Source organism: Anopheles ziemanni, chromosome 3, assembly GCF_943734765.1.
Source record: "Anopheles ziemanni chromosome 3, idAnoZiCoDA_A2_x.2, whole genome shotgun sequence".
Lineage (NCBI taxonomy): Eukaryota > Metazoa > Arthropoda > Insecta > Diptera > Culicidae > Anopheles > Anopheles ziemanni.
This window is the reverse complement of record NC_080706.1, coordinates 50,699,732-50,713,088: the sequence shown is the minus strand read 5'-3', so window position 1 is coordinate 50,713,088 and position 13,357 is coordinate 50,699,732. Positions and strand designations below refer to the sequence as shown.

Sequence of the window (13,357 nt, the reverse complement as noted above, 5' to 3'; positions counted from 1 at the left end):
GGTCACAAGACATGTGTCTTTCGCTGTTCGGGATCTTCGAACCTGGCTGAGGATCACGGCCTCTGTACGGTCACTGGCCGGATTACATCGGTTTCTATATAGTGGCAACTGTCCGTGATGTTGACACAGGCAAAGAATGAAGCCATTCCAGTATCCACCCACCCGCTTCTCTTCGGTTTCTCCATTAAGCCGCTTACTCGCTCTCAGGATCAGGATTAGGAGAGCATTAACTGCCCAACCAAGTGCACCTTTAGCTGAAGTGCGATTTTTAAGCGGTTACCCTCCATAAACTTGTCAATAGAAATTCGACAAAAAAAAATTGAACAGCTAGGATAACCGGAAACGATCGAACACACTTCGGAAATGAACCTGTAACACGTGGCATTGCGGAAAAGATTAATCGTGTCCTTTTCCTTTCCCTGGAGATTCGAACGGAGACCTGTCGTCTCTTGACCTCGTCGCACTGTGTGGTCCTTTGAAAAGATAGAACTGTTTATCCTAAAAAGTACTAACACAATAACTGTCCTAAACACAAACTTACTACGAGGCCTGCATCAATGCAACGTTTATTTTACCGTACATCCTATCATGAATGCGCGATGCATAATGCTTATTTCTTATTGTCCTTCGCTGTTTGAAGGTTCTCCCTTGGAATGTCTGTTTCCTGACATGGTTTATTAGCTCCATTACTAGTGTCGTCTAATTGTCCTTGGCTTGAGAGGGATTGCGTGCTAAAAGAAATAAACTAACATCATTTTTCATTCACCTTTCCTTTAAATAAATATAAACGTTTTAATGGGTGCAGTAGTCATTTAAATTCTAAATGTGTATTTTATATTTCTTTAATCTCAGTTATTGAAATTATTTTTGTTCAATCGCTTGGATTTGTAATTTGAATAAAACTCATTTTATTATAAAATTTATATTTGAACGAGAAAAGTTTCTAAAATTCCAAGTATTTAAGTTTTCAACTAATTTTATTTTCTACTACAACCGGCCTAGTTTCTTTGGAGGCTTTTAGCACGGAGCTATTTATATGCTCATTAATCATCGGTTGCCGTCGAGAATTAGGTGTTTTCAAGTCGCCGAGACGAAGTGAGGTTTGTGGTTCATTTTACAACCGCAAAACCATTCCTAAACAAACAACACAAGAGGATGGCACAAGGACAACGGATGACGTTCAAAACGGTCGAAAAAAATAAACATCGCCGATAACGTAGTAACCCAAACTTATGCTCCCATTTTTGACCCCCTCTTTCCATCCTTGCTATATTGTGTCAACAAACCACAAATCAACGACCACGACAATGCACAAATACCAATAGATAATCAAAAAAAGGAAAGATAGGAAAACTAATCCACCAGCGGACACCAAACCGAACCGATCGATCGCGGTGGAAAGGAAAACTCCGCACCGAATCGATTAATCATCAAGCGGCCATTCGCCCGCGCGAACGTCTTGCGCCTTGCGGTGGTCAGTCGCGGCGTGTCCGAACGGAGGACGGTTTGCACAATGAACTTTTTCGGAAGACCCGCCGATTGTGTAGTCGTCCACGAGGTAAACAAACACCACTCTCCGCCATCGCCTTGACCCTAGGTAGCACTTCAAGATCGCTTCGTCCGGTATCGGGCCATCGGCTGGAAATTCAATTAAAGTGAACTTTGGGGGTGAATAAAAATCCAATAAAAATCGATTTCATTGACGCTAAGTTGTAGAAGACACGAGAGGGAGAAAATGGCCTCCAGAAGGCACGCATCTTACGAGGGATAAAAAAGAAGCACACGAACGTCACCGGAGTAAAAGGACACGCCGAGCACGATGATGTGTCGCAGTGTTCGGTTATAATTTGTGTTTTGTTTGGTTTACCGAGGAGAAGTTAATTTATTATCATTACCACCGCTGCGTGCTCGCATTGGAAGGAGGACTGGTTTGGCGTGTCCTTTTTTTCGATCTAACTTTGTCTCTTTGTCGGCAACTCGAGTCCTTTTCCCTCCGTCAACCTTTAGACGACGTCGACACTCTGTCTGCCGGTGCATCCATGAAGTCGATCGTGCTTGATCTTTTATCCCGTTCAGTGCATTTGTTACAACTCCTCTCAATGAATCCTTCAATTGTTCGATAGCAACGATCGTTCCCATTCCTCCTCGACTCGTTGCCCATTCCCCATCGGTAGCACAATGGAAGGCTCGACAGCCGAACCCGAATTCCTTGATCCTTTTTACATTGAGGCAGGTAGGTTTTTCGAAAAAGAAACAAAACATTACCGTAGTCCTTCCACCCACGCCGTGGCATGTCCTTTACTTTTATTATCTTCCCGTTTGCCTTGGTGCGCTCATTGAAGCTTCATTCATGAAAAGTGTCTTCGGTCCATTCATCTGGGCCCGTTGTTACACCGTCCATTCATCCATTCTGAGACCTCATCCATTCGCCAGGGCCACAAAAGGAAGACGAATACGACGGTTGTGCATTCCGCCGAAAACGAGATTCCCTTTTTCCTCCCTGCTTTTTACCTCACAAACTCAAAATTGGCCTTCGATCAGTGCCGGTATCCTTGCCGGGGTTTAGAAACGGCGACATCATACCGTGCGGAAAATATGTCTCACCGAGAAATTCTTCCCGAACCGTCAGCCTAACCTGTTGGCGGACCTGTCCGTACCGGTGATGACCCGCAGAGCTTGGTGACAAAACCTCCACTCCTACAAGCAGCCAGAGGCCTGGGCTTTCGGTAGTCCTCGGCTCACTTGACTCTGCGGCACGACCATCGTTCTTCCCCCCGGAGTGTTTCTGGAGTGTTCCGTTCCCTGTTGCCGCTATTGGATTTGAATTTGTCACCACCCGCAGTGCGATCGAGCGCACGGATTTGAATAGGAACGGCCAAAAGTCGACGCAGAAGGATCACGCAAAGCGGAGAACCATTTTCGCCACGGGAAGCTTATTTCACAAACCCGGCCAAAGATTCGCCATCGGTGATGTAAAACATCTCCCGGAAGACTGTGAGGCTAAGTTTCTATGCGTTGATAGCGTGGGAAAGCCGTTCACTAGGTTGTTTGAAACTTTTCCCGCAATCGGCGTGCAATTTTCCCTCGTTATGAAAAAGTAAAAAATCAAAAGTGCTTTATCACCCAGGGTGGTTCTGGTGCGATTTTTAACCTGCCGCATAACCGGATGGTCAATGGAATGATCTGCTATGTCATGCAATTCATTGCTACATGTTGCCGGAAGATTCAAAGTTTTCTTTTCATTTGTCAAAATGAATGCATTATCTAAAGTGTATTATCATTTCTTGCAAGTCTGCATAAGAGCAGTGTTTTCTGATGATTTTTATCCTCGCATGTTTGGAGTTATACATTCGAAGCAGGAGAAGCTTCGCCAGGTCGCGGAGAACCGTTTTATGTTTTTTTACGGAAAATTTGAGGAAAAAAAAATTAGTTGATAGCCGCCAAAACCACCTTATAAAGTAAAGCCTTTCCATATTATTTCTATTCCGTTTTGAAAGTTGTAAATAATATCATTTTATATTATCTATTTTATATAACTTTATTCTTTGAATTACTGCTTTTCATGAACTTAGAACCAATTTCTTGAAATTTGAGAAAATATTGTCTCATGACATTGTCAGTGACAAATAAAGTGAAATAAATGGAAAAAATACAGCAAGGTAATCCATATTGTGTGCGTATGCTAATTACTGATATTAAATTGTGATATATGCTTATTTTAAAACTCTTACGATAGTATACTTTCGATAATGAACTCATCCTCAGTTCGTTTGCGAATAACTTTATAAATCAGAAGCAAAAACTCGTTAGCCGAAAGTACAACAATCAATACATCTTCCTTGCAGATTCAATTCCCACGTGTACGACTGACACATACCACACAAATCCGCACTTCCTTCCTATTTAAACCGTTTTTTTTTCTGCTGCGAATCACATGTAGGATCCGTTTCTCCCACGCCAACGCGGAACGGGTCGGTTGACTGACAGCCAAGCACCCGTTTGAAAGAAAGTGGTTCCTATTTATGATTTTTTTAAAAATAATGTTGCCTTTTCTTCCTGAAACTGAAAAGAACATTATGAGAAACGAAAAACCGAGGTAAAATTTCACAAACTGGTAAATACACTTACAAAACGACCCCGAGGGCACCAACTCCCGAAGGGTTTTAACGACAAGCTAATATGCTTCAAATAGTGTTCGGACGGTAACAGGAAGTGCTGTAGTGTTGTACGAGTCTTTTGAAGTCTTCATCGAATGAACTGTTGCGGCACCAAACAAGACCGATCGCCACCATGGGACGCATCAGTCTCCAGGACCATGCAAGGTACGTATCCGGTAACTTAAAAGCTAGTCGAAAGTTCCTTCCATGCTGAGCTGGTTAAGATTTACAACCCCTTACGTTGTTCGAAAGCGAACCCTTGCAAAGAACAGCACGTCGTAGTTTGTTCAAGATGCCCACTACAAGAGTGTCCTGTCCGGAGTGATGTAACAAACCACCAATTGATACGTCATCGGGCTCTTGTTCAGTTGATAGGTTGACGAGGTAAATATCTATTTGAATTCGAGGAAAACTCCCGGACATTTTTCTTCCCTCATTTAACCCGGACTATCCCCGGTGCTTGACTGTCTTCCTTTTCTGCAATAAATACTCGAGGTTTTATTGCCACCATAAGAGCCTCCCGGCTAGAACTCGCTCCCCCGGGTCGATCGGCCATGGATTCGATTGGTTCCGGCACAGCGTCCTGCCGCCGTTCCGTCTAGCCGGGCTGTCCGCTTCCAGCTGGGCCGCTCGAGCCGTTCCATTCGAAGATGTTTGTGAGAGTAATTTTCACCCCCGGCCGTTCGTGGCCTTACCTTACCCACTCGACGTCCGTGGGTCCTGAAGCAGCGTATCGAAATTAAACCTTATTACGGTACGGCACTGGAAAAACGCTTGCCCTCTACGAGTGTCCGCTGTTCGTTACGCTACATTCTACGTTCACACTTCGGAGCGGAGCTATTTAGAAGCACATGCAGAGTCTGCCAGGGTTGGGCCGAACCGGCCTTACCTTTTTCTGTTCCTAGCGCGCACCGTCGGATAAGTTGCCAACTCACCGATTCCAACGGAAATGCAATTCCCGGAATGGAACCACGCTTCCGATGAGGGTTGCAGCGTAGTCAACGAAAACATCAGGAAACGCCGGGCCAGGAGAAAGGGCCTTCTTAATCCAATTAGCGGTGAAATTAAGACAACAAACAAATTTCATTAAAATTATAAAATGATATCAAATTAAATTTGTTACGCCACATTTTGTAGGCTGCCATGCTCTCGCGTACTGGATCGAACGGTGGGTTTTCGGGTCGCTTTAGGATGATTTTCCACAAAAAAGGTTTACGTTGCATAACCGGCGACGCTGGGCCTTACTAGTAAATGGTAACGGAAAAAAGGGATCGTGAATCGTCGGCGGATCAAGCGGAGAGGCGGAGAAAATAAAAACAGGCGACAAAGCGATCAGATCCAAATCAAGGATCGTTGTTTACATTTCACAGGCCAACTACTGTGCCTCTTAACGCACAGTGCACACCATCGCATGCAACTTGTTTACACGTCCTTCCTTTTTCTGTGGAGCGAACATCCCCGTTTTGTCCCGTGTATCCATAGCTTTCGGCAATCGATCACGATCGAGGGTGTGTGATACAATGTAAATACACGTGTTTTTATTTTCTTGCTTTTTTCAGGCCTTCGAATCATCCATTATTTTATATTTCGACGCTTTTAGAATGGGATCAAACCGTCGTCCCTTTGGGGTTTCGATAACAAATGGGATCGGGGGCAGACAAAACCAAAATATTTTCATAGCCCCAGAGTTAATCGTATCCTTTCACACGGGGCCTGAATTCGGTTGCAATACAATTTTCCCAAAGGCTATGTTTTGGGTGCAAACTCAATAACAGGTAAACTGATCACTCGAAGAATTATAAATGATTGCTTAGCCGAAAGCTGATGATGAACAGTAAGTGTGATTCACGATCAATTGAATGCGAGTCACTTTGAGTACATCGTTTCAGTTATGTAACCCAGAAGACCTCAAGTAGATTGTATAGTATCGAAAAAGCAAGATTAGGTTTACCACCAAAAGCAAGATTAGGTTCAACCAAAACAACACTACTTTTAATTTTCAATGTTTTTAAAATACTTCTAAAACATAATACTAAGGAACAAAAGCAATATCTCACTAAATAAACTTTTGTGAAATCCAATACCGATAAATTTTACCAAGTTTATAAACAACACAATGTAAGAAATTTGTACACGTATGCATGAAAACAAGTATGTCGTTTTTTATAACTAACTCGTGTTAAGGTATTGTTCGAAAAAGTAAAAGTAAAATAAATAATCTAATAGACGAGATTAACGTGTTTTATCGCAAATAACCTCATATCAATCAAATGTACCAATAAACTCATTGATAAAATATGTCAAAAACAGTAGTAAATGATGTTTTACAGTTGAAAGTGCAACTTACCTACTTAAGAATTTAATTTTCATAAGAACATGGTTTGTAAATATTTTTGCAAGGTGTCTTAATTTGATAGAATATAAAACCATTACCTCAAAATCACTAGACAAACAATTTGACTCATAAATGATTAATTCTGCAAGATAACAATAACAATAAAATGGAATATAGATTTCAAACAAAAATCTACGTCTTTTCTTACGTGTGCGCTTCAAAACTTCCTTAATGGGCTAAACAAACGATTATTGTCTCGTTATCTACTCTTTCAGTATCAGGACATGTCTATAACGTAATATCGACAAGGTCATTCCGGAATTTCCACAAATTGCCCTTCCTCGGAGCGTGCCGTACCGCCATTACGCTGCATCCCAACGACCCCTTCTGGCTAGTCAGACGTCAAAAATGGTCCCCTCATCCTCCGGAAAGAGGCGGCCGGTCTGCAGTTTATTCGCTCTTTGTCAACATACGCCTTCGTTCCATAACAGTTCCGTGTTCCAAGGAAAAAGGGTACGGCAAGACGACACCTCTGCTGGGCGCGCATCAATGGGCGTCAGAATGGTGAACACGGGTACCGAAACACTAGGCTTCGGGCGCATGACAGGAAATTCTAAGCAACCTCCCCCCCAAAAACTCTCTAACCAAAAACATTTTTTGCAGTGGCACGCGTTCGCGCCATTCGTTCCGATATTGGGGTTTCACTACACATAAACAAAAGCGAAGGAAACGACGTCGCCGAGTGTATAAGCTCTCGGCATTCCGGGCGCGAAACGCTCCAGTAACAGCGCCGCCGTTCGCCATCAATGGTGTCCGTTTCCGTTTCCACCGGTGGGATCCGCTGGTGCTTCCCTCTTTTGGCAGGTCATTCGGATCGGGGCAACGTATCAATTGTGCATTCTTATCTGGAGCCGATTTGTGTTTGTTACAATTCTCATGGAGGGGGAGTGGGGCGTCGTACATCCCAAGAATCCCTAAACCAATGTTGCCATAACGTAAGTGCAAATATGTCGAGTTAAAAAATAGTTCAAAATGAAAACAAAACACAAACTGACGGACCAGACTAAGTGCCTGCCAAGGGGGCGTGCTGATGGATGCGAAATGTATCGCATTACAATTTAATTTAAATACAAACGATCAATAACGACTCCACTCCACGATCACTGTCTTCTGCCCGGCGAGCATTCTTTTTATCGCCGACAGCCATGATTGGGGCAACGCAAGGTGCTCGAGGGGTGTACGGTAGATCTGGCGGGACTTGTTCATCCTTGTCACGTTAGGGAGGGAAACCGTGCGCTCTTCTGTACTCCAAAACCCTGACCATCATCATCGACCGTTCGCGAGGACAGGAAGACCATTTGGCGCGCTCCCGGTGCGTTCGTCTTCCCGAGTGGCGATTAGTATCGGCTCAGTAACGACGCCGTGCGGATGCTCGAGACAGTCGCGAGATAGTAGTTGGGCGAACCGGTCGGTCCCGTTGCGGTTGGTCGAATTGGATAAAGTTAAAGTAGTGGAAAACTAGCGACTGCAAGTTATCCAGCTCTTGAATCCAGCTCGTGAAAATTAATGGCTCCGATGGAAACCGATGGATTTTTCCGTGCGAAGTGAAAAAGGTTTCTGGTAGAAATTAAATCCGGTAGAAGTAGAAGCTTCTGCTGGACTTGAAAGCTCGGTCGAAACAAATCCTAGCGAACGCAGCGATCAAACTGGACCAGGACCATCACGACCATCCCGAAACCAAGATCTTGGATCCAGAGATTCTTCCGCCCGGCAAAATGAAGACAGCAGCAGCAGCTGACGCCTTCAACGAAACATTCGCCGAATACGTCGGGGCAGCAGCAGCCGCGGCACTGGCGCTGACCAACGGGACCGGAGGCGAACAGCACCAGAAACTGATCACCCTGACCACGCCCTGCATGGTGATAGTGGTACTGTCGTACATCTTTGGCTGCGTCGGGAACCTGATTGCCCTCATCCATCTGTGGCGTAACGTGCGCAACACGAAGCACGCGCTAATGCTCAAGTAAGTTCTGGAGCTGCGGTTCACAACACAAATCACCAAAAACCAACCGGTAAGGGTAGTGGACTCCCGTACATGCCTAAACGGTGCTTAGCGATTCTGTGCACGTCCCCAACTAGCTTGGGGTGCGACTGAGATCACAAGTTGTGCACACCGAATTCGGTGCCGAAGTGTACGAACATCAAAATGTTAGGTTAAAATAACAACAAATTTGATATTAACAATTTTAACTGACCATTGAAACATTTTTCCTCAAAGCCATAAGATTTTTCTTCTAAGATCTTTTCCGTGTAAACGTTTCCGCCATCGCCCCTCGGCGGGCTATTAATTGCTTTCTAATGTGTCCAATAACTATGATTGATAGACTAGCATGGATACGAGGGATATCAGCTGTGGCAGTTGATTAGACAGAGGAAAATCAATATCGTCGTAACGATAAACGGTTTTATTGCCAATCCGCATGCCGGTGGACATAAAATAGTGTTACGGGGTCGGTTTTGTTACCATCGACGCCTTGACGATACACGATTGAGATTTCATGTTTGTCAATTGTGCAAAAAATAACTGCGAAGGATTAATGGTCGTTTCATTATTTTGGATGCGATTGATTGATAATTTATTTTGCAAAAGTTATGTATTAAAACGTTACTTTAAAGGTATTGAATTTAACAATTCAAGTTTCATTGAAACAAATTATTCAAAACTCAAATGTACTAGACGAATAAAATGTAAGACTTTAAAAATGCGTTGACCCTTGAACATAAGGGAACGGCTTTGGTTTGGTAGAGTGCCTCTTTTAATAACTTTTGATCCTTAACAGTTTACCAATGTTCCTGGTTGTGAACACCTGATTTTTGTGTTTTAAGTGAGTGTTTGGACATACAATACAATGGTAAAGATTATTGTTTCTAACGGCTTCACTGCTTCCTTAAGCTTCTTAGATTTGTACATACAGCTCCAAAAAGCATACAAGACCAACTAGAAGGAATTTAAAATTCATCAAATCAATGGGCATTTTATTTTATATTTTTCAATCTCTGGCTATTGTTAAAAGTGGCCCACAACCGCATACTATTTTTATTGTGAACAATAAATATTCCTTTATCAGCAACAATTTTCCGATAATTTAAAATAATATGGGTATACCGGAGGAAAGTTTGACTTCAAACAACAGGGTTGGCTATATCCCATACATAGGAACATAGGTTTGGCTATATCCCATACATTTGGGATCTATTCTGGCGCACGATCGCAACTGACAACAATACATTCTTTTTTCTTTCTGCCACCTCTATAGATGCTTGCTTACGAACGATCTAATTGGGCTGTGCGGAATGTTTGTCCAGATGTGTTTACATCTTTACCTTCCCAAAGGTCTGGTAATGGCGCACATGCATCACTTTTGCGTCCTGCGCGTGATTTGGCGCGTCTTCGGTATCAGCTCTGGCTGCGTGGCATTCGTCATGGCACTGGAAAGGTACATCGCGCTGGCCAAACCATTCTTCTACCACAAAGTAAGTACATCGTGAATGGTTCCTGTCCTGCCCGAAAGGAATTAGGATATTTTTATTTAATGGCATCCTCCTTTGCAGTACGTGACGGATAATCTGATCCGCAAATCGATCTTCATCCTGTGGGCCATCGGTGCAGTCATAACGTTTCTACCACTGTTTGGCTTCGGCGTTTACTTCGACGAGCAGAAGAAAACCTGCGTCCGCTACAAGGATGCGACGGACCCGTTGGACGTGGCGTACGCGTATTTATTTTTCAGCGTCGGTAAGTAGCGAACCGAAAGGGACTCTCAAAATTCGCACGCTCGAAGTAACATCGTCCGTTTTGCGCTGTTTAATTGTAACGGCTTCAAGGTACGCTGCTATGCATTGGAATCGTAATTTGCAATCTCAGCGTGCGGAAGGTGCTGTATCAATCGCACCGGAAGATGTGCCGTCAGTTCGGTTCCATTAAACCGACGCCAATGATGAACCGTCCGTTGCGCCACACGCAAAAGTCGGCCAGTTTCACCGACTCCAATATTATGCGCATGTTCAACGAACCCACGACGGAGGAAATTCGGTTCGCCAAGCTGATGACCGTTCTCAGTGTATTCTTTCTGATCTGCTGGCTTCCGCAGATGGTAACTAGTAGATGGTTTAGCAGTACACCCAAAAACAACAACCGACACTTAAGCTTTTCCCTACCTCCACAGATCTCCATCATCTTGTTGCAACAGCTGAGCGCTGCCATGAAGCTCAAACTATCCTGGATATTTCGCCTGTCCGACATACTCATACTGGTTCACTTTATGCTGGATCCGTACATCTACGTGCTGCTGAAGCACAGCCGACGCAGCGATCTGCGCACCATGATACGGTACGTGTTTAGTCGGAATCAGTTCAACATAGTGGAAACTGCCATTTCACCAATGCAAAAGTCGACGTCCTCATCGCCCCTGCCGTGAGGATCCGGTGAGCAGTTTATGACACAAAAGTACTCGTATTAAAACATTTTTAAAAACCAAGCATTATACTCGATGTACCAACGTTTGACTGATTTGTTCAATGCGTCGAGAATAAATAAGATATCTCCACAAGCACAAGTGCGGCAGGTGTAGTTCTTTCACATCTTACATGGTAATAAATGGTCTGAAAAAGAAACAACTATCATTAAAGAGAATCAAAACTGTGCATTAGCTAATAGATACACATTGATAAATAAAATAGTTTAGTTATAAAAAAATGAAGTGTAAAACATTTTTGATTATTCTAGTTTATTACTCTGTTTTCAACAAAGGTTCAATTTATTCCCGGCATAAGTGATTCAAAACAAATAACAAATGGTTGTGAAATCAAATTTAAAGATGTCCCTTTCAAAAACTGTCCTAAGTGTCCTAGCTCGAAAACACTGATCCTAATTTGATCTGCCTTTCAAAACGCATGCTGGACCCAAATTACTTTTATTTTTTTAAACTAAGCTCATTAAGAGGAACAAGCGTAAACTGGTACCTATTTCGTGAAATTTAATTTCAGAAAATTATTCTCACTAGAATACCACATGTGTTACCACTACATGTACTGCAACATGTGTTACCACTACGGTTATTGTTTATTTATTCTGAACAAATTTGTAGAAAACAAATCAATGTAATGCGCATCTTCTGCTTTCTCATTTTAGTTTCATATTAACGTTTACGTCTCTTACTGTTTCGTTGGAAACCCAAACTTTGTTTGATGGTTGTTTCCGCATACCCTACTCGTACACATTTCAACGCCTTCAGGATGGCATTTTGCAAAACTTTGCAAACGGGATAAACAATTTATAGGAGTAAAAAGTGTTTGCTTTCATCAAGAAGTGTGCACTAATTTTTCTTTTGCTAGATACATGCTCTATTAGTTCAAAATGGATTATGTGTATTGCAGGTGGCGTACTCTTTTCAAATAGACTATATTTGTTAGTAGTTAGTAGAAGGTTGATATATTCGGTTAAGACGGTTGTTTACAATCACGATTGATCCTTCACCCCGCCCTCTTCTGGCGAGCTCAAACTACAAGACGCTTGTTGAACCTACGCTATTTATTATCTGTTGGTAGATTAAACATACTGAATAATATGAACTACAATCGGTCTAGTCCCTCCTTCTTTGCCCTGGTATGGATTTTATGTTATTTCTCCTGTGTTAGAATATCGTTTGTACTATCAGTGGCAAAGCACCAATAAAAGGAAACTTCACTGTTACTGCTCGACTTGATGCAAGGATCTCAAATGAACCTGACTTGATCAACTGACTGGTGGACCGGTGTTATATTCTATGGAAGTTGGAATCATTTTGAATCGACCCTTTAATCACTACGATTCCCGAATAATATACTTGAACACTTTATTACTGGTTGCTACATAAAAACAAATAATATTACCCTTGAATGTGTCGCTGGTTGTTCCTCAGCTGTTCTAATGCCACCAGTAACATTTCCAAATAACCAAATCTTGACCATTCTTTTTCCAGTTTCCTTAATCAGAAACTTTCGTATTGCTTAAAATCATGTTTAATCTAGCCATTTAAGCACGATGGTAGGAAAAGAATTTTTTGTTATTAATTAAATTTTCAGTTAAGTAATTAACAACTTAGCAGTTTATTATAATTTCGATACTTTTTAGACTCATGCAACTTTTACGCGAGTTCATTTTTGCAGAAAGCAATGATAAAAACGTAAATAGTATGTTCCGAGCAAACTAGTACGGCTAAGGTTATAAAATATGTTTTACTTGCTTTAAACAAGATACGCTTATAGAAGAAGGTTTGAGGAAAGTAGTTCAATTAAAGCACAGACTGAATACTGCAGAGTAAAATGTTAACCTATCGAACGGCATTGATCAGAATCATATCAGGGTAAACTCATTTGCTAAGTTTGCATTACGGATTAAAATATACTGCGAATAGTTAGTGTGTCCAGCTACTGTATTTAAGATCAATTGTATTAGATACGTATGTTGTAGAACATACAGGAAATGGTAAAAGGGAAGGTATATCAATCTGTATCTGTCTGTATGTATATGCTTATAATGCAGGGATCGATCAAGATAACCTGCCTACTACAAATCTCTACCACATTATCACAACAAATGCTGTCTTCTGGGCAGGATCTAAGATCCTACACGCTCCAATCAAACTTCGGAGTAGACGACAGCCGAAAAAGGGGGTGTTCTGTACTACAAAGAGGATCATCATTGATATGCTTCCAGTTCATTAGTGTATTAGCGATGCTCACAGATGCGCACATCGTACCAATTCCAAACAAATCTTTCCCCACTTCGGGTAAGCGCTTTTTGTACGTACCGCTACGATGTACC

The 13,357-nt window shown here is 42.3% G+C and overlaps 1 protein-coding gene across 1 annotated transcript; it reads left to right on the top strand.

Annotated features, from left to right (window-relative positions):
* Nucleotides 1–7,053: 7,053 nt before the first annotated feature.
* LOC131284948 (prostaglandin E2 receptor EP4 subtype) lies at nt 7,054–10,970 on the top strand. Its single transcript, XM_058313806.1, is given in 7 exon segments — nt 7,054–7,066; nt 7,156–7,323; nt 8,182–8,515; nt 9,810–10,026; nt 10,105–10,288; nt 10,378–10,646; nt 10,719–10,970. Coding segments are annotated over 7 exon segments (1,437 nt in total).
* Nucleotides 10,971–13,357: the final 2,387 nt, after the last annotated feature.